The sequence below is a fragment of the Oryx dammah genome, unplaced genomic scaffold (assembly GCF_014754425.2).
Source record: "Oryx dammah isolate SB20612 unplaced genomic scaffold, SCBI_Odam_1.1 HiC_scaffold_29, whole genome shotgun sequence".
Lineage (NCBI taxonomy): Eukaryota > Metazoa > Chordata > Mammalia > Artiodactyla > Bovidae > Oryx > Oryx dammah.
In genome coordinates this window covers 87,541,046-87,566,477 of record NW_024070213.1, presented here as the reverse complement: position 1 = coordinate 87,566,477, position 25,432 = coordinate 87,541,046, and the positions used below count along the sequence as shown (strand labels likewise).

The 25,432-nt window shown below is 39.7% G+C and overlaps 1 protein-coding gene across 5 annotated transcripts in view; it reads left to right on the top strand.

Moving 5' to 3' along the window:
* LIMA1 (LIM domain and actin binding 1) overlaps nt 1-24,811 on the top strand; it is an 89,296-nt gene extending 64,485 nt beyond the window's left edge. For 2 of the 5 annotated variants that reach the window (XM_040234046.1, XM_040234047.1), the window contains exons 5-11: nt 3,111-3,195; nt 3,940-4,088; nt 6,874-6,981; nt 11,597-11,681; nt 13,174-13,286; nt 20,384-20,517; nt 22,466-24,811. In XM_040234046.1, the coding sequence (XP_040089980.1) occupies nt 3,111-3,195; nt 3,940-4,088; nt 6,874-6,981; nt 11,597-11,681; nt 13,174-13,286; nt 20,384-20,517; nt 22,466-23,474 (1,683 nt within the window). In that variant the 3' untranslated portion in view covers nt 23,475-24,811. The remainder of the gene's footprint in view (nt 1-3,110; nt 3,196-3,939; nt 4,089-6,873; nt 6,982-11,596; nt 11,682-13,173; nt 13,287-20,383; nt 20,518-22,465) is intronic. The other 3 variants (XM_040234050.1, XM_040234051.1, XM_040234049.1) reach the window with 3 other exon arrangements.
* The last annotated feature ends 621 nt before the right edge of the window (nt 24,812-25,432 follow it).

The following is a 25,432-nucleotide window of genomic DNA, read 5'->3' as shown; positions in this document are numbered from 1 at the left end:
TAGTAGTTGAAAGAAAATAATTCAGAGTATTGATATCCTCATGAGGATGAACCATCCTCACTCACTTTTGAGAGTGAGGGGGGAGAAAGGCTCTTACTTTATTTAACCCAAAGATTTAAGTAAAAAGGTAGCAAAGATGGGAGATTTTATGCATCTAAAACCAAAGAACCTAGCCCAGCATGTATGCTGGTTCTAAATGGTCTTGCTCTCAATAACACTAGTGTCAGAATGTCCCACATGGCTACAAGAACAGACAGAAGACTGAACTCCTAGCAGGCTGCAACATGTAACACATACTCTTGGAATTGGCTTCAAGTTTACCTTTGACAGAATGTAAATATTTGAAATATTGCTCTAGTGTTAAGAGTGCAAAACCTGTTCCTTTTTGTTGTTGTTATTGTTTTAAAAGTATATTTCCAAGCTCTCTCCCTATTTGAGCTCTGAAAATTTTAGGTTTTATAATGATCATCTTATAGTGCAGCAGCATTTGGAATAAATCTTTGGAATTTCCTTTACTGTAACCCTCTGCAAATGAAAAATGTTTTAAAAACAAAAAGATGTGGATGAAGGGTATTCTGCCAAACTTATCTTTTCACTTTGGCTGATGACCTTCATTTCCAAATGGTGGGCTGCTCCCAGAACAAGAATGTTTGCATCATAGGAGTCATGTGGACGTGACTGATGGTGCTGCTGACCTGAGTACGATGTGGCAAGGTTAGAGTTGCTATTGCTTTTTTAAAAAAATAGATTCAACAAATAATGTACATGGCAAAGCTGACTGGAGATGAAGTACATTAAATGTATGTTAAATTTGCAAGAAACAATATTCTTTTTCTAAAATAATGAATTAATTTTATTTTTGGCTGCACTGGGTCTTTGTTGCTGCCCATGGCTTTCTTTAGTTCCAGCAAGCGGGGGCTACTCTTCCTTGCCACATGCTGGCTTCTCTTGTTGCAGAGCACAGGTTCTAGGCATGTGAGCTCAGTCGTTGTGGTTCACGAGGCTTAGTTGTTTCATGGCATGTGGGATCTTCCCAGACCAGAAATCGAACCCATGTCCCCTGCATTGGTAGGCGAATTCTTAACCACTGGACCCCTATGGAAGTCCCAAGAAGAGATAGTCTTGGTAGGACATAAGCAAACCAAATCCTTGGCTCTGATTTCTGACATGGCATATTTCCTATCTCCAAGGGGAGCTGCAGCTGCTGCTAAGTCGCTTCAGTTGTGTCTGACTCTGTGCGACCCCATAGACGGCAGCCCACCAGGCTCCCTCGTCCCTGGGATTCTCCAGGCAAGAACACTGGAGTGGGTTGCCATTTCCCTCTCCAATGCATGAAAGTGAAAAGTGAAAGCGAAGTCGCTCAGTCTTCCGACTCTTAGCAACCCCATGGACTGCAGCCCACCAGGCTCCTCCGTCCATGGGATTCTCCAGGCTAGAGTACTGGAGTGGGGTGCCATCGCCTTCTCCACCAAGTGGGAGCAGGGGGACTTAAAAAAGGGATAATCCACTGTCTTAAACTTTACTGTTGTTTGATTAGCCCATTGAACTTAAAGGTTTAATAATCATTTACTAATGTTGAATTCAGAAGGATGCTAAATGTTTTACTCTTGTCTCCTGTCATATTGGATTTCAGACATCTTTCCCACATCAAGTTACCTGGAAATAAATTGAGATTTCAATGATAGGGATCTGCTTGAAGGCTCTCATCGCAAGCTGAGTAAACATAACATACTCTCTGTGTATTATGTTTAGGAACATCCTTTGACACTCAGGCTTTCTCTTGAGTTACTTTTCCAGCCTTAAAAGTATAATTTGGAATTTTCTTTATAGACCTACCCTAAGTATGAGAGATAAAAATGTAGTAATTTATGGGACTCATAGGAATACTTTATTTTTAAAAAGATCTGTACCTTTCACTTTTCTATTAAAAAAATAAAAGCTTGTCTGTGCCCTCAATAAGCTTCCAGTCCAGTATAGGAATGCGCAACAATTTGATAAGCATCGTGATGGGAGTGTGACCATGTGCTTGAGAACAGAGGAAGGGCTACTTAGATTTATGGAGGAGAGGTATCAGATCAGAGGGAACTTGCTCAGCTCTGGGCTGTGGACCTATCAGATCAGTGGCAACAGTAGATTAGAAATAAGGTACACAATAAATGTAATGCGCTTGAATCATCCTGAAACCATCCCCCCCCCCAACCCCTGGTCCATGGAAAAATTGTCTTCCATGAAATCAGTCCCTGGTGCCAAAAAGGTTGGGGACCACTGGCTTAGCTTACACTGAGTCTTGAAGGAACAGGCATTGCTGGACAACGGAAGAATAAGCATAATCCAGGTGGAGGGAACTCATTTACCATATCAGGGACCTCCCAGCAATTTGCTTTTCCTGGAGAGTAAAGGGTGAGGAAGAGAATACCCAGAGGGTAAGAAGGGATCAGATCTAGAACTGATCTCTTCTGACAAACTGAGCACTTTAGATTTAATAAACAGAGTGATTAGGAATCCTTAAAGAATTTTAAATAAGAGAATAACATAGATTTATGTTTGGGGATAATTATTTTGTTTTACGTGGGATGATGGCAGCATCATAGATACTTCATTGGAAGGCAGAGGAACCAGTTAGAAAGGTCACACAGTAGTCCAGGAAAAAGAGGATGAAGACGTGAACCAGTCAGCAAGAACAGGGATGAACTGGAATAGAGAAAGCCAACCACAGATACTGCCATCAGGACTTCACAGCTTGGAGAGATGTCATGTTCATCTGAGACATGAGGATGCCATTCCACTGACTATTAAATTCTGAGGCTTTCTGGTTAAGGTGGTTAGGCAGAAATCTTTTGCAGAACGCATTACCTATATAGAGTTACTTATTTTCCCCTGGGCACCTGTGAATATGTGGTGCTTGATATTTATAACACTAAAAACACATTCTGTGGTATATAAAAACTAGTATAAAATCCAGTCTCTTCTGTGTTTTACTTCTAAAGGAGATTTACAGGCCTCCATTTTGAGCATTGTATCAAGATTTCCCATCCTCAAAAAAAAAAAAAAAAAAAAAAAATTCCCATCCTTGCTGCAAAACTTATTGGTGTTTTTTGTTTTTCAAAAAGATTCCTCGGGGCCAAAGCCGAAGTGCAGGTGGAAGGAAGATGTCTGAAAATAGCTATTCTCTGGATGACTTGGAAATAGGCCCAGGTAAGCAGAGAGTTCCACGTGTGGAAAGTTTTCTAGGAAGTACTCATTAGTAGCAATACCCTTTGACCTCAAAGCTGATGCTTTTAAAGGAAGAGTGATACGAATTAAAAGGAAGGCTGTTATATACAAGTCATTCCCAAATCTGATTGCTCTCTCCAAATAGCTTCTCTGTGTTTTTAATTCATCTTTGTCAGTGGTAACCTGTGTTAACCAGAGGGTCATTTTGCAGGATTGTAAGGGAAACATCATTACCAACAGTTTTGGCTCCATGGTTGTCTAGGACTTGAGGGCTTCCATGGATGGACATTATCCCCTGTCAAGATTGCTGATTATCCTATATTGCTGATGCTAACATAACACCTTGAGAGAGGAATTATGTTCTGAAGGGGGCATATACAGACACTTCACAAAAGAAAAAATAAAATCAATTAATATAGGAAAACCATCAACCTCCTAGGAATCAAAGAAATCCAAATTAAAATGGCATTGTGATCTAATTTTTTCACATGTTAAATAAAGCCAAAATTTAAAAATATGTAACGCTCAATAATGGTAGGCAATCTCCTCTTAATGTTGGCACCAAGTAAGTGAGTGTTGCCTTGTAAATAACAGTTATAATCCTGATTTCCTTCTTTGTATTCTTAATAGAGTAGGTTGATTCTACAATAGCCTAAAATTTAGAATCTTGAAATCATTCAAATCACCTTTATCTTCTATTAAAGCATATTGTTTGCATGCTTGCAGGTCAGCTGTCATCTTCAGCACTCAACTCGGAGAAAAAAGAGAGTAGGCGAAATCTAGAATTCCCACGCCTGTCAGAAACCTCCATAAAGGATCGAATGGCCAAGTACCAGGCAGCTGTGTCCAAGCAAAGCAGTTCTGCGAGCTATACAGTATGTGTTCGGCATGATTCATTCATTCACTCATCTAGCAAATGGTCACCGACCATGGGAACTAGAAATGTCTCCCACACCCTGACCTGTGAGCCCTGGCTCCTTCCTGGGGTCCAGCCATTCTCTCTTCACATAAATCCTACCCTAGCTTCATTTGTAATCCTTACCATGTTCTAATTCTGACTTTGTTTTCCTAGGCCCTATCCCACCCACCTTTTCTTTGGTGATGTTACCATCAGTAATACCATTGAGAATTTTCCTGTCTCTTCTTAATCTTGTTAAAGTAGTTTTTGGGGAATTCCCTAGCAGTTCAGTGGTTAGACTCAGTGCTTTCACTGCCAAGGACCCAGGTTCAATCCCTGGTCCAGGAACTAAGATCCTACAAGCTGCATAGTGGCCAACAAAAAAATAGTAGTATTTTATTAGTTTTAATATGAACACTTATTTTTGTCTTTGAGAGACGAAAGGGAGAACACTGGAGAGAAATATTGAATATATTCAATATTAACATGGGATGGGACAGCTTTCTGCAATTTTTATTCATATATATTCACCTGACATAAAAATCACCATTTTAAAATATGCACTTCAGTGACTTTTAATATATTCCCAAGGTTGTGCAATCATCACCACTGTCTAACTCTAAAACTTCTCCATCACCACCAAAAGAAACCCATCCCTGTTCAGTGACTCCCAATTCTACACTTTCCTTATCCCCTAGGAACCCCTAATCCGCTGTCTGTTTTTATGGGTTTTCTTGTTCTGGACCTTTCACGTAAATGAAATCACACAAGATATGATCTACTTAATATTTAATTCCTAGGATGTAATACTTTTCTAAAGAAATAGAATAGCGGATAAGAAAAAGAGGGAGAAATGATAGGAGGGTGAGGTACTCTGTAAGCACAAAAACGTGGTGTTCTAATACAAGGGAGGATCTTTCCATGTTATACTTGCCTAGGTTTAACTGGCAGGAGGACACAACAGAACCGCTTATGTGAAGTTACCTTTTAAATGCCATTTATTCATAAGTACACACGCATATATACACATGTACACATACATTTGTATCTTTCAAACATCTCTTCCTTTTAAGATTTCAAATGACAAATTATTAATCTCTTGATTATTATTTCACAATAAAATTTGAAGAATAGTATTAGCTTTTATTTGTTCCCAAGCAGACTGAACCAGTGTCTGTTAGAAATCACAGTGTCAATTCTTGGAATTGACCCTTCTTTCCACCACAGGATGAAGTATATGCCTTTTCCAGTAGTATTTATTGGTAGACCAAGTCTCTGGGCAATGAATAATCTCATCTTGATTTTTCACTATAGTTTTAAGAAGAGATAATGTGTGTAAATAAGTAGTGAAGTAGACCATCACAGGCTTGTTATTCATTGGGAGTGTGAAAAAACAAGCAAATGTAGACTTCTATTCAAAGGCAGGTCAGGAAATACAGCAAACATGATCTGTGGAGCTTAATTCCCTCTTGTTGCAGGATTTTGCTGCTTCTCAGTGACCTCCTGCTATAAACATTCCGACCAGGTGACTCTCTAAGTGGAAAAACCTGTTTGGTAACTGTTTTTTCAACTCCTAATGAGAGTTTTTACATTGCGGTTCTCCTGCTCTGTAAATTTTAAGAGTTGAAAAGCCTTAAGGAATTCTTGTAAAAAGCATATTTTATCTCATCCCAAAAGAATTTCTCAGGCCGCTACAGGGAGGAGCATGATTGTAGCAAGGCACACACTCTTGATGCTGGGGGGCTGGGCTTTGAGGCGAGATCAGAAATAAGTTTCCGGTTGTTGTACGGTTGGTTCTGCAGTGTTGGCTGCCAGAGCTGTGGGCCTTAATCTGGAATTCCACACCTGAGACAGTCACTCCCCACTGACACTCCATTCATTGGCCCTGTGGCCATAAATGGATTGTTTTCTCCCTATACCTGAAGAATCACAAAGAACAAGAAAGGTATTAGATTACTAGTAGGCTAAAGGTAGGAAATATCCATATTCATCTACCTCTGTATTGATTTTGGATCTAGTAGTAAAGTTGATTTTAATATTTTGCCCCAAGTGTTCTTTGCAAGGAAAACAAATATGATTATGCTCACTCCTTCTGACTCACGTCTGCTTTTTTATGTTGAAGCTGTATTATGAGAACTAGAATAAGGTGTGTCTTTAGTATACTGTATGAATTTTATGCAAAAAAAACCCCACCAAAATATGTTTTTGAAAGTCTCACAACAAAAGGCTATTTTACGGTATCATTAAGTATAATTTCAATTCTTATATATATGCATCATCCCTGTCTTTCTTTCCAGGCCGGGCATTTATATATATGGTCAGTATCTTTTCTTAATTATTGGCACTTGGCACCTCCTTTCCCCTGCTCCAGAATGGTCTTTTCTGATAAAACTCACCAGCTTTGCATTCCCACAAGCTGTGCTGCTAGAAGAGTGAATCACGAGAATATTGTATGCTGGGCAGCAGGGTGGGAGGGGGGAGGGTTGGTGTGTGTGTCTGTGTTGATGTGTCTATGTTCTAATGAGCATCAGGTTTTGGACTAGTTGTATAAATATTTAACTCTGAGGTGTGTGTGTCCACAAAGCTGCTTTTGTCATTTCACAAGTCAATGGGTTTTGCTTCTGAGAGTTAGGGGATTGATTTGACTTGAAGCCTTGGAAAAGAATTTCTTTTTTAGCATTCCAAGTTTATTTAATAGATGGCTATGAAGAGAATTGTGAGACTTGTTTTTAAAAAATTCACAGACTATTTTTATTTTGTAGAATGAGTTGAGAGCCAGTGGTGGTGAAATCAAAACTCATAAATTGGAGCAAAAGGAGAATGTGCCCCCAGGTCCTGAGGTCTGCATCTCCTATCCAGATGGAGAAAAGGTGGGTTGAAAAGCCTGATGTCCATTTGCCAGGGAAGCATGTGTTCTAAATTAGTTGCTTAAAATTAGAAACAACTCTAGGCTATAGAGTGTCTGGGAATTTGCTAACAGCTGCCAGGACAGATTGTCTTTTTTGCAGGTCACATAATTTTGGTTGGGGAACTGTGCAACTTATAGCTGACCAAATAATGAAGCTTCAATGGAAAATTCTTTTGCTCAGCAAATGCTTAAGTGATTTTTTAAAAACCCTGTTTTGAATAGAGATACCATCTTCAAAGTTATTTGTATATTATTAATTTAACACATTTTATGTAAGAAGATGTCATTCTTTTAGTTCAGAGTATTTTGAAAGCTAGGCACTATGCTAAGCACAGGCAATGCTGAACTTAACAACTTGTTCTTCAGTCACTAAGTCATGTCTGACTCTTTGTGACCCCATGAACTGTAGCATGCCAGTCTTCCCTGCCTTCACCATCTCCTGGAGTTTGCTCAAACTCACGTCCATTGAGTCGGTGATGCCATCCAACCATCTCATCCTCTGTCGCCCCCTTCTCCTCTTGCCCTCAGTCTTTCCCAGCATCAGGATCTTTTCCAGTGAGTCAGTTCTTCACATCAAGTAACCAAAGTATTTGGAGTTTCAGCTTCAGCATCAGTCCTTCCAATGAATATTCAGGACTGATTTCCTTTAGGATGGACTGGTTTGATCTCCTTGCTGTCCAAGGGACTCTCAAGAGTCTTCTCCAGCACCACAGTTCAAAAGCGTCAATTCTTCTGTGCTCAGCCTTCTTTATGGTCCAACTCTCACATCCATACATGACAACTGGAAAAACCATAGCTTTGGCTATATGGACCTTTGTCACCAAAGTGATGTCTGCTTTTTAATATGCTGTCTAGGTTTGTCATAGCTTTCCTTCCAAGGAGCAAGCATCTTTTAATTTCATGGCTGCAGTCACTGTCTGCAGTGATTTTGGAGCCCAAGAAAATGAAATCTGACACTGTTTCCACTTTTCCCCATCTGTTTGCCATGAAGTGATAGGACTGGATGCGATGATCTTTATTTTTTGAATTTTGAGTTTTAAGCCAGCTTTTTCACTCTCCTCTTTCACCTTCATCAAGAGGCTCTTTAGTTCCTCTTCACTTTCTGCCATTAAAGTTGTTAGAGCTCAACAACTAAATGTTAACAAACCATTCCATGTGGAATGGTTTACCTGCAAGGAAGCTAACAGAGTAGGAGGGAGATGCGTAACAAGTTGGTGATCATAAAACAGCAAAACAAGTGTTATGAAAAGGCTATGCGTGGCCATGGAATCTTGGACTAAGGACACTTACCCTGACTTTCTCAAGAAGGTGATATCTGAGCTAGATCTTGAAGGATGTGTGGAAATAGGCCAAGTGAATAAGGGGAAAGTTGACTATAAAAAACAAGTATATTCCAGGCAGACACAACAGAGGTTTGGAAACCAGAGAACCCAACCAAGAGCATAAAGTACATATAGGCAATGGCAAGAGACAGATGAAGGGAGACGGTCAGGGCTGATCTTGAAAAACCCTTAAAAGTATGGGTGTAGTCCTGCAGCAGAGGAAAGCCATGGGAAGATTTTAAGCAAATCAGGTTTTATGCATTTATTGTTAGATGCATGGCTTAGCTGCAATAAGCAACAAGATAAATGTAAGGTGAATTTGTCATTTTCTCTGACAATCCACTACCCAGTGTCTTTGGTCTTTCATTCAATATGATGATCAAGTGTTAAGTTAGATGAGGAAAAAGAGCTTTCAAATCTATTACATTGATTAATAGGCATATAATCATTGTTTCTGTTACACGTTTTGACACCCTTGAGGCCATTCTACAAAAGGTGAAGAGATGATTAAAATGGGTTAAGAGCAATAGTTCTCAAACTTATTTGACTATAAGTTTTTAAAATAGATGTTTTGACAGCATTGGATAGAGGAGCCGGCTGGCTGTAATCCATGGGGTCACAAAGAGTCAGACATGACTGAGCAACTAACACACACACATTGACAGCATACCAACAGGAACTCATGAGATATACTACATATTTGGACCAAAGTAAGAATACAGAAAAGTAGTCTCAGATTAATGGCCACAAAATTTCACTTAAGGAATTGTTGTTCGGTCGCCAAGTCATATCGGACTACAACCCCATGGACTGCTGCACACCAGGCTTCCCTGTCACCATCTCCCAGAATTTGCCCAAGTTCATGTCCATTACATTGGTGATGCCAACCAGACATCTCATCCTCTGTTACCCTCTTCTGCTTATGCCTTCGATCTTTCCCAGCATCAGGGTCTTTTCCAGTGAATCGGCTCTTTGCATCAGGTGGCCAAAGTATTGGAACTTCAACTTCAGCATCAGTTCTTCCAATGCGTATTCAGGGTTGATTTCCTTTAAGATTGACTGGTTTGATCTCCTTGCTGTCCAAGGGACTCTCAAGAGTCAGCACCACATTTCAAAAGCATCAGTTCTTTGGCGCTCTACCTTCTTTATGGACTCAAAGAATAGAACAGGAAAAAATTTAGGAGTTTTTATTTTATAAAATTGAATCACTTTATTTTATAAAACCATATCTCAAATATATTTTGAAATAATCAGACAAAATACTTTTCATAATCATAAAATAATCAAATTACAAAACATCCTTAAAACAGTGGGCTGAGGCACTACTTCCATGTCTCATGTAATGTTTCTAGTGAGTTGTCGCATCAGTCTGCCTGGTTTTCCCATTTTTTAAGTGTGAGATTATGTCTTACAAAAAGTTTTCTTATATACTCTAAAAAAAGACATTTAAGAAATGAAATCCTGCATTGAAATCCTCCCATCTGTTCTTGGAGCATAACTTGAAAAATAATCATCTGGATAATCGTACTTGAGTTGTCCCTATTTCTAATTTCATGTTTCTTTCTTAATTGTCTTCTTGATTTGCAACTGGAACTCTGAGCTGAACTGGAGGATCAGAGCATTTTAATTACAGTCTAAAAGGGCATCAGTGCAACTGAATCACAAGTTGGGGAGTAGGGGGGGAATAGAAGAAATAAAGATAGTACATAGCCTTCAAGCATATATCGTAGGTTCATGAACCTTTGGATGCCTTAAAATTTGTAAAATTTTTCAGAGCCTCAGCTATCCTTTTGGCTGGCTGCCTAGCTTTCGTTAACCAATACCTAAGAGCTATTTGAACTTCGGTTTGTTATAAAAGGACATTAATGCCAGGGTCAAGTTGCCTGAAATAGAGAATTTTGTCAAGGTATTGGTTTTCCCTTTCTCCTTTTGTGAATGAATTTGTACTTTTCTTTAATGAAATGTTTGAGCAAAACCTCACATGCTGTCTCCTGGCTGTTCCTGTAGTGAAGTCATCTAGGTGGGTATGTGTAGTGATGTCGTGATTGTCATTAAGCTTACCCTCCAGGTTCAAGGTGTCCAAATTGGAGGTGAGAAAAGGACTTCTTGGGATGGATGCCCCTACTAATTAAGCAAGAATTGAAGAGCTTTTTGTGGCCATGCCCTACTTTCAGAAAATTTATTTCATATCATTAAATGAAATAACACCTTTAAAGTAGTCATTCCAATACCTGGAACATAGTAAACATTTCATCAGTGTGAACTATTATTATACTGGTTTGTTTTATACCATGTCAGAACTCCTGTAATGAAAAGAGAATAAAGGAAAAAACTGACCATGCTGAAATTCATGTGCTGTCAGCTAACAACTTAATCTCCATTGTAAATTTATTCAGTAAATTAGGCATCCTGATATAAACACTCAGCATCACCCATAAAATCCCTGGCATCTGAATGAAAGACTATTCCATGAAGAGTGCATGTTGGATCATTTGATGACCCTTCATGATTTTGAATGTGGAGGAAGATATACTGAAGGACTAGGGGACAAGAGAATGGAGGAGTGAGCTGGTAGAAAGTCCTTTTATTTAAATTTGATGGCTAATGGGAAAAGTAATCACCTACACCTAAGATCTGCCATCTTGTTAAACACTCCCATTTTGAGACTGGAATTAAACAAGGGAAACTAACCTTGAAGATAATACCAAAAGGTTGTTATAGATAAATTTGTTTTATAGCTATCAGAAGGTCTTCTGTACCAGCAAGCTTTTTTCAGCAGAATGTATTTGGTTGGGAAATAAGGAATTAGGAAAATGAAAGAATAATAGTTCCTGTATGTAAAGACTTTATCTTGCCTTGGAGTGAGTTACAGTTATAGGAGTTGTGGGTTTTGGTGAGGAGCTTTGCCCTCCCTGATAGAAGGTTTTGTTTCACACCCCACTTTCCCTCTTTTTTTTTTTTTTTTTTGAGAGTAGAAAGATATATTTAGAAGTTCTTTTATAAAGGAAGATAATGCACACTTTTGGCAGTTGCTTGCAGTCTGTTATTCACGTAACTCTGTAATTGAGAGGCATGTTAATATCCTTGTAAAAGACATTTTGCTGCCTCTTGTTTAAATGCTCAGCTGTTCTGGGGCCCGTTATTTCCCCTCAGGCAGCCGGTGACTGACTGGAGTCAGCAGGTTTTTATGGCATATAACAGCAGTTTGCTCTTTTATTTTTAGTGTGATTCTTAATCCTCCCGTCTTTTTTGTAGGTTTCTGCATCTGAGAATAGCCTGGCAACCCATTCCACCCCTGCTGAAGATGATTCCCGTAAGTGTTCGTTCTTAGGTCTGGAGGGTGAGGGTCTTGTTCTCTTGCCCCTGTTTGGGGGTGGGGGTGGGGCTTGTCCCCAGTTCTGTCAGCTCTGACAATATGTAACATATTAAATCCAGTAATGGAGCTGATTAGATCTTTCACTTGGTTTTAAGGACTGGTGACTGGGTACCTTTCACAAATCCCATGGCAAAGAGAGATGTTAAATTCAATGAAATATGATTAACTTGTGGCAAACTGAATATTTTTGATGCTTCTCTCATTGAACTTACCCTGTCTTTTGTACCAAACCTTTTCGGAGTTAATGCTGTAAAAACTATAATTTTGAAGTTTCATTTTAATAGAAGTTTGGCCAAAAAGGACTTTCTTTATTTACAGGGGATAAGAATTGGTATTTGAGTAACCTTTTAAAAATACCCTTATTATATCTATATAAATATGTACTATAATCTGCCCTCTGGCTAAATCTTTCCTTTTGATGCTGAATTTGATCACCTTTTCATCCTACTTTGGAATCATTTTGAGCCTCTTTTCCCAAAAACAGAAATCTTTGTTTTTTAATTTACTGTGTCCACTTTTGATTCTGATGTTCAGTGTATTAGTTTTTTAATATAGATAGATTTCTAGCTTTTCCTCATGTTAATAACTCACTAAACATTGAAAACTCAGCAAGAAGCAGAAGTATTAGCTAAACAGATCTCTAGTAAACCCTGCCTTAAAATTTCAGAAAAACTCTTGCTGCTTGAATCCAAGAACATTCCATTTGCAATCATTTTGCTTGGACTAGAAATTTTTCTGAGTTTTGACTAGGTTTGCAAAACATTTTTTGAAAAGTAAGCCTTAATCTTTGAATACTTTGTTGACATAACTCTAGATTTTAGGGAATTCTTTTATGGTTCCTTAGTAACTGCGTGAATGACTTCTCTGTGCCTCTTCTGAGTTTTCCACACAATGAATATACTGGCAGGAAATTAACTTATGTAAGTGACACGTCAATGACTATGAAAAAAATTTTATGGAGCCTTTTTCCATAATCTTCATCCATGGATATTTGCTGTAGGACTGACCAAGAAGATGGTATCAAATTATATACACAGATATACATGAGCATGTGTTTTGAAATTTCTGCCCACACATTCCCCCATTTTCCCAAGTTCAGTTGGAACACCCCAGAAGGAGTTATTGGGAGTGTTAACTGCCAAAAAGCCATCAAAGTCTACAAGCAGCCTTTAAAAATGACAAATGCTACAGGGTAGAAGTTTCCTTCAGTAGGGTGGTTTGCATTCAGCTGTGTGTGGCAAAGGATGAGAAACCCTCTGTGTTGACACCCCAATTTATGAGAGAATCTAACAGCATAGCTTTTAGTATTAGAATATTCTTCAACAGAAAAGCAGTGTTCTTCCTGATGTTGAAAGAACCTGTTGATAGTGGAGGTGCCTCAACTTGGCTTTGGGGAAGAACCTTTTTTGATACTTCTCTTGAGATACCATAAAATGTCTTCCTTCTGTAACTCAAGCAGGTAACTCCCAGGTCAAGAGTGAGGTCCAGCAGCCTGTGCATCCCAAGCCACTCAGTCCAGATGCCAGAGCCTCCAGCCTTTCTGAAAGTTCTCCTCCCAAAGCACCGAAGGTATGATGGTGATTTCTCTTGGAGCCTGTAGACACTGGTTTACTAGTAAAGCTCATTGCACCTTTTATCATTGTGTTCGTTGTAACCTGTTTTGGCTTTCCTGGGGATGAAAATGCCAAATAAGAGCACACTTGAACCAGTCACTTTTCTTGAAAGTCTTGCCACTTTTTCTTAGGCATTTGAGCCAGGCGTGATGAGGCTCTCTGTCTGGAATCTGGAAAGCTCCTGAAAGAAAACCCAAAGTGAAAGAAAATAACCCGATTTATTTTCTTGTTAAGTCCAAATTCATAAATCTGTGGGTAAAAACCTATAAAATGAGCAATACAAAAAATCTGTTAAATTAAAATCAGCCCATTGGATGGGAATGTACAATGTTAGCTTAAAGATAGCGGCTCCCTCGTCTGAAGAACTTAACCATAACATGATTGGTAGTCAGTGCATTTAAAGAAAGAATGTGTACATTTCAGCAGGGTTTGCCCAGTCCATTTGCTCTACAAATGGACATTCAAGTAACATTTACACTTGGTTATAACACTAGATATTAAGGAATATGCAAAATGTTTGTACCCTAGGAAAATTTTACTAGGCTACTCAATCTATGGTCTCCTTTTATTCACTAATTTTTAAAAGCAGTCTTTTCCCTTTCTATGAACAAGTGAATATTCCCATAAAAATAAACAAAGGTAAAAATATATATATATATCCAGCCTCTCTTTTAGGCTGTTCACCTAACTTGTTTTAATTGAATGCTTTGCTCATGCCATGCTGATTTACCCACTTGCATGAGTAACCAAACATACCAACACTTCTTTAGTGTCTTCCTCCTGTGGTGGTCTCTTAAGTAGCCAAGGTTTGTTTCAAAGGCTTTAAACATTTGAGAGAAACTCAGTGGGTAGAATTAGTTTCAAGGTGATTTGTATACTGCCTCAACTTCATGCACGCGTCTGCCATGTTACTGTCTCTCAACTGTGGACATGACTGGTCTCTTGATGAAAGTTCTAGTGCACAGAAAGGATGGAGAGAGGAAGACACAGGTGTGGGTTTGAAACAAAGGGAGGTAAGGAGAATCCAGGATTTAAAGGTTAGATTGAAAAAGAGGGTGGGGCGGGGGTGGGGGAAGACGGTAGACATAAGATTTTAAACGAAGCAGAGACATGAGAGTACGATTTATTGAAAGGAGCAAAAACATGAAGAAAGGAACAAGAGAAAGCAAGTGAACTGGGAAGAAAGAACTGAGCTGTGTGATGGGATCTGCATGTCCTTAGCGTGACCCTATCTTCTGGCCTCCAAGCTCTGCTCATGCTGCCATCGGCACTTTTCTTTCTTCCAGTATCTGGAGGCCAACAAAGTAGCAAACGCCACAGGGTTAATTTCCTCTCCAGCAGCAATCCTGCCCGGATGTGAGTCCTTGGGCTGTGGTTCTGGACCAAGAACAGCAAAGCTGACTTGGCCGTGGATTCTGTGTGCCTGAGGGACTAGGGGGATTCTGTAGCTGATCTAAGAACTAAAATCTGTTCTCAAGTGTGTCTGAATTCTCAATCTGGTCGAGACCAGACCTCCTGGCCCTGGGTTGGACCTTTGAGACCCCTCCTTGTTCATACTCCAGGATCTGAGCTGATGGGCCATGTACAAAGAAATGCACCTCACTAAGGTCTTCCTGGCACACCAGAGAGAGGAGACGGAGATAAAGCTCTCTCTATACCACGCCTGCCTCTTTGGCTCTGGTCACTCAGCACTAGAATAAGCCTGCTTGCACCAGACATACACCTCAGGTCTTGACTGGAGGAAACTGGCCTGACTGCCTGTGTTTGCTCAGATGGTTATGCTGTACACAGAGCTCGGGGTTGTACCCAGTCACATCTCCACTTTTATTTAAGGACTGTTTTTTTTTTCTTCTTCAGAGTTTCCCTTTACATTCTGCAGGCAAGTATGTAGATACTTTAGCGTTTCCAGGAAAACCTGCTGGCATAACTGGTCTCGTGGCTATAGACCATGCAACAGGAGTTTTTTCTCCACTGGGAAATTACACACAGCTAAGAATAAATGTGTCCACTCAGAATAGATTTTGGGTCCCCCACATCCTGGAGAACATGCTGCCTAGTAGTGCCTGTTATTGAAAATAGGACATCTAAGGTAAAGACTCAATTCATTTCAAATTTTAGCTTAATAAGGTAAAATAAAAAAACAAAAAACACTCCACAGTTGATATCAGTCTTTAAAAGTAAGGATTTTGTCTATTTTGAACACTGGCCAGACAGTTCAATAGATGAGACTTGGCAGTAAAGAAGTTTAAATAGCAGGTTCCCTTCTCAAAATAGGTGTTCTGGGTCTAGAGCTCAGTAGACCCTGTGAGAAGGATGAGACCTTTCAACTCAAGAGACTCAGAGGCCTCTTAAGCTTTATGTTCTCCCACTGAAATGTTATTCCCTAAATGTTCCTGGAGGGAGGATAAGGAAGGAGATGTGACTGGCCCTAGGAACATCTACTGGTCTGGGATAGCCCCGCCCCAGGATCCTAGGCTTGTCCTAGGATGTGGAAAGAAAGCACGGCAGCCTGAATGAGAGGCTGTACCCTTTGTACCTGTCCCTTCCTTCATGGACAGGGTAGGAGGTCTTATGCTGTTTTGCAACTCTATCAGAACTATGCTAGAAGGGCATCTAGATTCTTTTCTGACTACCTACATCATTTTACTGCTTTCTCAGAGCACTAATGTTTCCTCTACATGTAGAGCAACCTATGTAAGGTGTGAATATCTCCAAAATGCTCGCACAAAGAATTTCACAGAGGGTAAGCAGAAGGGTTAAAGCCAGAGCCAGCCCAGACATTTACTGTATGGTGGGGGGGTTTCAGTTTAATTACCCAGATATTTTGCACAAATTGGAAGGAGGAAATGAAAGGCTTTTTATAGTGTTCTATCTGAGGCATGGAGGCCTGACATTAGTACAGAATTTTCTTCTGATTTCACTATGTCTAAAGGCTAGTTAGCTTCACCACTTATGGCCAGCTGCTGCTCACACACAGACATATACCCCAACTGGGGCCTTCGTCGAACTAAAAAATATATGTAAGACAAGAGAGCAAAAGAATGTAGATGAAGTTATAAAAATTTATTGGAAAAAAGGCTTTAAGTCGATGCTGATCAACAGAAGGCCTGTAACATCCCTCAGATGGCAAAGGCCTGACAGTGTTTAGGGACATCAATTATTTATATATTACCTCATTCATTCCTGACTATCCCTGAGATATTATCTACATATTTTAATTTGAAACAAAGTGAAGACTTGTTCATTCAAAATGCTGTGGTGAAATCATTTTCAATTGGGTTAGCATCTGCTCTCTTCCCCAAAAGGTTTCCTTTAGTTATGGAAATTTATTCCAGGACAATTTAGAAAATACTCTCTCGGTTTGTTAAGAATTCTGAGTTTTAATTTTAATTCTGTTATTACTGACTGTGCAAGCTTTGATAAGGCACCTGATATCGTGGTGCTTTAGTGTGAAAAATGTTGAGGGAGGGAAGATGACAAAGCATCTTATGAACTGCAAAAAATATAAAGATTAAAAAATGTCTAACATTCTATTACTGGCAGTGTTTTAAATGTGGCTGTGCCAAGTTCAAGCATGCCATGAAGGCATGGGCAGGATGTATGCCAGGCCTACCATAATGGTAGAGATTTTTGGGCACTGACTATGCTTCCTGTTGTCTGAATAGACACGGGGGCAATTACAGAAAAGTGGCTGAGAGCCCAGGACAGAGGAAATAAAGGGAAGGCACAGCCGCAGCCACTAGGACTTGGTATATTGCCATGCTGGGCTCCTCTTGTCTTTATAATACTTCAGGGGCTCTTGGGCAGCTGCCGCATAAACCTTAAATAATATTGAAAAGGGTGTATGTGAAAAAGGGATAAGAATAATGGGAATCTGGTAGGTCTGGCTAGTTAGAAGCTTATGGTTAGTCAGATGTTTGAGCTAGCAATTTATTAATTTGAAGTTAAGGAGAGAAATGCCTTTTCACTTGTGAGTGAAGGCTCTAGTCAAGAGAGAGCAAATGTGGGTCAGGTGTGGGAGGTAGGAAGACAGTGAAGAATTGTTCATGAGACACTGCTTGTGTGGGTGAAGGCTCGGAAGACTCTCCTGAGCGGGTACTCTGATCTAACCTCAGGTGGGTATGAGTGAGCTGATATTACCACGATTAGCAGCATTACTTGGTAAAGAAAGAAAACGTGGTCTTATTCTTGGATCTGAGTCTGTATCTGAGCTTCAGTTCAGCTGCAGTAAAAAGCACTCCAGGGCACACCGAATGCTTTGTATTCACTGAAGGTTCCTGTTTGTCTCTTCCAGCTTCTGCTTCCTGCTCCTGGTACCTAATTTCTGCTCCTGCCTTCCACTTTCCTCCTAATGTGAGCTCAACTTACAGCTTTCTATTCTGGGCTGCACCCTTCTACTGTGTGTTTTTCCGTGTGTGTGTGTGTGTGTGTGTGTGTGTGTAAAACAGAGGTGTGCTCTGTAGGCCTCCAATCCCCTTTAGCAGAATAATACCCATTTCCTCCTCTGCCATGGGAAAGTTCTGTCTCCTCTGCCTTTACCAACCAGAATGAACATGTATTCTCCTAAGTGTTAAAAATACAGCATTCATCCTAGAGCTGAAACAGATTTTCACTGATAAGTAAATACATTGGGCCTATTACTTTTACATTGTCTGAACTGTGATTTGTACAGGCTTTAATTGTACTATTATACCCAAATTTTATTCTGTCTTTTAATATTTCCTGTTTGCTAGGCAAGGACCTAGTCCTTTTAGAGAAACCTAATTAAAGTATGCAAGGACATCTCCACTTATGTCCTATCTAGTTAGAAGTGTCGATATAAGAAAAAACAACTGGGGAATTTCCTAGCAGTCCAGTGGTTAGGATGCTGAGTTCTCACTGCTGCGGGCCTGCATTCAATCCCTGTCTGGGAACCAAAATCCCACAAACCATGCAGCACAGCCAAAAAAAACACAGGAAAGAAATAAAGAAGAACCAATTCTACATCAAGATCCTACCATATAGCACTGGGAACTATGCTCAATATCCTGTAGTAAACCATAATGGAAAAAAATATGAAAAGAATATACATATATAACTGAATCACTAAGCTGTATACCAGAAACTAACACAGCATTATAAATATACTTAAATAAAATTTTTTTAAAAAAAGAAGGAAACATTTCTGAACTCCAAATAATGCCCTAATATCTGCCAACAGCATTCAATACAGTAACATTTGATCATATTTAAATTCCTCAGTTATGCTTGGTAAACTGAGCTGTAGCTGTGGTCTTTAAGTTTTTCTTTTTGACTCGAATGCAAGGAATGGAGAGCCTGCTGTTAACACTCAGCACACCACCCCCCTCATTTTTAAATCCTTTGGTGCTATTTGGGAGTTTACCACCAATTTTATTAAACTCCCTTTTATAGATCTTAACCTTTACTCCTCTGCCCATTTTCTGCTCTCATTTCCTGTTGAAATCTGCTTGGCAACCATTCCTATTTTTGCTTTACCTCTTTGTGAATCATGTGGCAAGTGAGCCAGCAGTCTGAATTTATTTTATGGGTCTATTTTCAGACTTTTTAAATTAAAATTCTATCTTACCCATAAGCTGTTTTATTTTAGGCTTACCTTAACCATTCAGGCCTTGAGCTTTGGGACTAAGTTGTATTATTTGCTACCATCCTGGTCCTGGTGGCAAAGGAGCCACCACCCTGCCTGAGAGAGCTTTCAGACCGCCTTAACCAAACTGCTCCTACCTTTACTATTAGTAGTTGAGGTGTTTCTATTGGGACAAGTCAAGGATCACACACAGCTAGAGACTTCTTACCCCCAACCCTAGTGGCCATGTAACTCCGTCGTATCGGGTAAAACTTACAGTTTTGGAACTCCAGCGTTCATCAGTGCTAGAATACACTACGTAGTTTGTGTGTTCAGTCTCTCACTAGTGTTTGACTCTTTGTGACTGCGTGGACTGTAGCCCACTAGGCTCCTCTGTCCATGGGATTTCCCAGGCAAGAGTACTATAGTGGGTTGCCACTTCCTTCTCCAGGGGATCTTCCCAACCCAGCAATCGAACCCGCATCTCCTGCGTTGGCAAGTGGATTCTTTCCTACTGAGCCACCTGGGAAGCCCTTGTGTAGTTTAGGATTAAGTTTACCAGCAGCAGCTGTGCTCACCCTGCCCATATTCCACACTACAAACAGTTCGTGAATTCCCTATTATGACTCCTCCCACCCTGCCCCAGTACATTAGTTTTATTCTCCTTTTGGTTTTTTTAAAAAGATTATGGAACCCATAGTTTTATTGGGCTGTGCTTTTTTCTGTTGTTCTAATAAAATAGTTTGTGTCTCTTTTAAAATGTTCCATTTTGTATGTCCATTTTGCTTTATTTAAAAATATTATGCCTAGTGGATTAAGTAAGTCAAGATTATAAGCAGAAGGGACTTGATAGTTGCTTTATCCAAGTATCTTTTCCAAATATATACAAAAAAGAATGTCTATATGTATATAACTGAGTTTGCTATATGGCAGAGATTGGCACAACATTGTATATAAATTACACTTTTTTTAAGTAAAGAAATTTTTAAAAACCAGTGCCTTTTCCTACTTCCCAAAGCCAAATGCTCTTTCTCTCCTTGAAAGTTACCCCCTTCAGAAACTGTTCTTTAAAAAGTCTGTCCTGCTTCTATTTGGCACTTAAACAATTATCTTTCTTCTGTGTGTGATGACATTTTCTCCTAATTTCCTGTCTGCAGAATCATTTTGTGTATACTCGTGTGTGTGTGGTGGTTGGTCTAAGCCTTTCTCTGCAATCTGGCCCTAGATCCACTCATCCTCAGTGGCTGCTGCACTTAGAACAGCCAGACAGTCTGGGTAAGGAATTCAGGAGAGCCTATGGCTTTAAAGAGTCAACTGATAGAACTATAGCAGGCTTAGTGTTCCTCTGAGAATTGACAGACCAGGTAAGGGAGCCCATAGATAACAAAGTAAATCCTGGGGCCCACCTCAGCAGAGTACTAACTTCTCACTGCCTTAGCTAGCTGAAGTTGTCCTTTACCTTTTCCTAGAAGTTTCAGGCACCTGCAAGAGAGACCTGCGTGGAATGTCAGAAAACAGTGTACTCCATGGAGCGTCTCCTGGCCAACCAGCAGGTGTTTCACATCAGCTGTTTCCGTTGTTCCTATTGCAACAGCAAGCTTAGGTAAGCCAGACCAAACAAGCCATCTCTGGAGGTGTGGGTGGACCTCCAGGGGGAGTCTTTGGTTTTTAGAACACTTAGAATACTAAAATCTGTGGTGCTGATAGTATCTGGTGTTACAGAAGAGCTCAGAGAGCTGTCGTAGTAGCTGTTCAGGTGATAATCACTGATCCAAAAACAGACTACAGACTGGTAAAGTTGGAAGATGAACCATTTAGGATTTCAGCTTCTCACCTACTTAGTACAGTTGAGAACCATGTATGCTTTGGCATATGTTTAGAGATGTCATGTTTTTGAGGGAAGTATCCCAGAAAATTGACTGTGTTTTAGAGATTTACAATCATTGCTTTTTCTTTAATACAGTTGGGAGGGTGATTTAAAAAAAATTGAATTGTGTGTGCTGTTGAGGATCTTTGAAGAAAGTGAAAAGTACCATTTAATTACAAGCATTTTATTATAGTAAATGATAATGGTGTTTAGAACTTCTTGGTACATTGACATTAATTTACACATTAGGACTAAAGCTTAAATCATGCAGGTTGCTGGTGACCTAATTTAGCAGAATGTTTTCCCTTGGTATCAAGAATCATACAGTTAAGAAATCTCAAGAGGATACTTGTTGAAGCCCTTCAAGTTATCCCAAGTACTGTATAAATGGCAAAAACAGCAAAAATAGTAGATCCTGAAGAACACATATTTTTCTGTATATTGCTTTGTTTTCTGAGAAAATAATGATGTATCCTTTCTTCTTAGTAACTCAAAGTATGGATATAAATGTGGCAAATTGTGGAACTATCCCATATGACCTCATTTTATTCATATTGGAGGAGGAAGTAACCAAGATGCCATTTCTTCCAGCCTTCCTTCCAGAGCAGGCATCCCTTCCACCATACTGCTGAAAGATGTCCTGGCACCCGTGTGGCACTTCTGGGTGGGTTAATACCCCACTTCAGCTAGTTCTGGTGGTAGTGCTAGCTCGACAACTTTCCCTTCTGTTGAGCCAAAATGTGCGTCTGTAACTTCCACTCAGTGGTTCTTTTTCCGCCCACTGTATTTTTTTCTCCACAGCACATTCTTCTGAATTTTTGAATTTTTATGTTTCTCCTGTGGAAATGCTGTTGTTTTTCTACTCCACCTATAAAATGTGTTACCCTTTGAGAGACACCAGATGTCCTAAAGGCCTGTCCAGCACTGATGTTAGGGTAGACTGCCTTCTGGCTGTTGTTTGCTGTTCTCCTATTAACCATAGCTTCCTTTTATTCAGTCACTGGCATCTACTGAGTGCCAGCCATTGGCAGAGCATTATACCCATTCCTGCTTTTAAATTGTAACACAAATGGGAAACTAGGAGGAAAATGATTCAACTCTTTACAAAGGAATATCATTAAAAATAGTTACATGTTATAAATACTTAGGAAATAGAATGATCAGAATTAGGTGGAATTACCTAGGGAAGACTTCTTGGAAGTAATTTTTTTTTTTTTTAACAGTTTTGACAGAGGGGAGTGAAATCACTTGAAAATGGGAGCATGCACCAAGTGGAAGAATGTCTTCTGAAGTTTCAGGCCTAGAAATGAGCATTTTTTTAATAAGGATAATACAAACAAACATGTTTAAAAGGGGATGGAGCATCCTCGGTGACTGATTATGTGCTTTTTAAAAAAATTTATTTATTTGGCTGCACTGGGTCTTAGTTGCAGTGCATGAGGTCTTTAGTTGTGGCATGTGAGATTTTGTTCCCTGACCAGGGATCAAACCTGAGCCCCTTGCCTTGGAGGGCAGAGTCTTAGCCACTGGACCACCAGAGAAGTCCCTGAAGTGCTTTTAAAGATATTTTTCTCACTTTGCATCTTCTGGAAATACTAGAGTTGCCAGGTTTCAGTCTACTGGTATAAATAAGAGGATACAGATTTGTTAACTTTATGCTCTTTTTTTTTTTTTCAAACAACAGTTTAGGAACATATGCCTCTTTACATGGGAGAATCTATTGCAAGCCTCACTTCAATCAACTCTTTAAATCTAAAGGTAACTATGATGAAGGCTTTGGACACAGACCACACAAGGATCTGTGGGCAAGCAAAAATGAAAACGAAGAGACATTGGAGAGACCAGTCCAGCTTCCAAATGCAGCGGAGACCCTTCAGAGCCCAGGGGTAGAAAATGCCCCCATTGAGAAAGTGGGTGTGCTAACTGCAAGTATGGAAGCCAAGGCCTCCTGCCCGCTGGAGAAGGAAGACAAGCCAGCTGAAACCAAGAAGCTTAGGATCGCGTGGCCACCCCCCACTGAGCTTGGCAGTTCAGGAAGTGCCTTGGAAGAAGGGATCAAAGTATTGAAGCCTAAGTGGCCTCCTGAGGATGAAATTAGCAAGCCTGAAGCTCCTGAGGATATAGACCTGGATCTGAAGAAGCTAAGACGATCTTCTTCTCTGAAGGAGAGAAGCCGCCCCTTCACCGTAGCAGCTTCATTTCGAACCTCTTCAGTCAAGAGCCCAAAAGCCTTGTCCCCACCTATCAGGAAGGGGTGGAGCATGTCAGAGCAAAGTGAGGAGTATGGAGGAGGTGTAGCAGCAGAAAGGAAACACATGGAAAATGCCAACGCCTCTGAGAAGAATGAGAGTGTGGGGAAACCAACCTGGCCCAACAAGGGATCTAAAGGAGCGGAGGCTGGGCGGAGAAGCAGGGAGAGTCCTCGTTTTGAGATGGGGAGTGAAAATCTTACAGAGAATGGTGCAAACTTAGATGAAAGTGATAAAAACCTTCTCAAAAAGCAGTCTCCACTAGAACCCAAGGCAGAAACCTGGTCTAGCTATACAGACAACCCCTCCACTAAAGAATTCACTACTCAAAATCAGAAATCCCAGGATGTGGGATTCTGGGAGGAAGAGGTAGTCGAAGAGCTGTCTGTAGAGGAACAGATAAAGAGAAATCGGTACTATGATGAGGATGAAGATGAAGAATAATAAATTGCAATGATGTTGGGCCTTACATTTATGTGTCAGTGAGCCACTGCCCTTATCAAAGTGATATACATAAACAGCTATCTTAGCATGAACTGAAATTTATGTGGAAGTAACTTTGGAAGAGAGTTCCTGCTTCAAAAAAAAAAAAAAAAAAAATCCCATACTGCAGCTTAAGTGAACCAACTCTAAACGCTAGAGATAACATGACTTAAATCCTCTATTTTAGCAATGATGATATACACAACTGCTTTAAGGTCTTCTGGAGGCGGGAGTGTGTATGGTGGAGCCAGGGGGGTGGGGATATTCCAACTGATAAGATCCAGATTTCAGTGTATTCCCGAAAGACAATATGAAAATAGAGAGATGATTAGTAGTGCACTGTTCCACTAAAAATTCAATTATGGAATGAGCAGAAGGGATTTAGGGGCCTAAACATTATAACTGAATGCACTTTAGTATAAAGGGCACAGTTTGCATATTTTTACATGAATACCAATTTATTGTTTAGTATTCCTTTGCTAAGAGATTAAATATTTAGTCTTTTAAAAAAAATTAGGTTAATTTTCTTACTCTGATGTATATGGGGGATTTATTGCTTACTATGATATATATGGGGGTTTATTGCATCCTGCTTTCTAGACCACATCCTGAACTAGAGTACTGAGATATAGCACAACCACCTCTTCAGAGTACCTTTTGATCCCCCTTGGTGCTTGGAGGAATTCATTGTGTCCCAAATAAGCTATGGTATTTGCCAATGAGTATGACCACACCCCAAATGATTGCTTTCTTCTCTGATGGTCTCTGTGCTTCTCATAATTTACTGAAAGCTGCAATATTTTTATAAGATCTTTTATATTTGCCATGTTGCATATTTAGAGCAAAGTGATGAGTTTAAAGGAGGAATAACAGAAAAAACAAAAGATGCCTTAAACCACTTGAGCTCAGACTCTCCAACCCCTATAATTCTACTTCTGATATCCCCTTTCTAGGACATTAGTTTTTTAATACTTATAAGTTCTGAAATGTATAGATTTTTATGGCAGACAGTATTCCTAGGGTGCAATTAAACCAATTATAGGCCTTTTTTGAGAGATGATTTTCTAGTATAAAGGTTTTGGAACAATATAACTTGAGTACATTTGTTGTACATAATTGATATTCCAAATTGTATTTGTGGGGGAGAGAGGTGTTTTAAGCTATAGGCTTTACTTTATACTGCATTTTTTGAGATTTAGCTCTGATATTTTTTAGAGATGTAAAAATATTCTGCTTTCTTACAGTCTTGCTTACTCTGAAACATTTTTATTCAATAAAGCTTTTAACTGACCTTTGAACTTTCAGTGTTCCTTTTCCATTATTATTTTACATTGTTACTGTCTCTCAGGACCTACTTTTGCCTTAGCAGTTTGGGTAGAAAAGGCAAATGGGTCTGATGGGTTTCGAGAGAAGTACTATGTATACCTCGCACCACTAGGTGGTGGTGTTGAGCTTGTCTTAGGCTTTCATTCTAGAAGACAAATTTTTCTTCAAAATGTAAAGCAGTTTGGCAACAAAATTATTGTGTGCGTTCAAAACGAGACGCTTGTTTTACCAATTCAAGATGCAGTGGTGGTTTTATTAATTAGTTAATTATTGTTCAGTTGCTAAGTAGTGTCCGACTTCCAACCTCATGGATTGTAGCACGCCAGGCTCCTCTGTCCTCCAGTATTTCCCAGAGTTTGCTCAAATTCTTGTCTACTGAGTCAGTGATGTTATCTAACCATCTTATCCTCTGCCATCCCCTTCTCCTGTCCTCAGTCTTTCCCAGAATCAGGGTCTTCTCCAATGTTTCGGCTCTTTGCATCATGTGGCCAAAGTATTAGAGCTTTAGCATCAGTCTTTCCAATGAATATTTAGAGTTCATTTAGGATTGACTGGTTTAATCTCCTTCCAGTCTCAAGAGTCTTCTCCAGCAC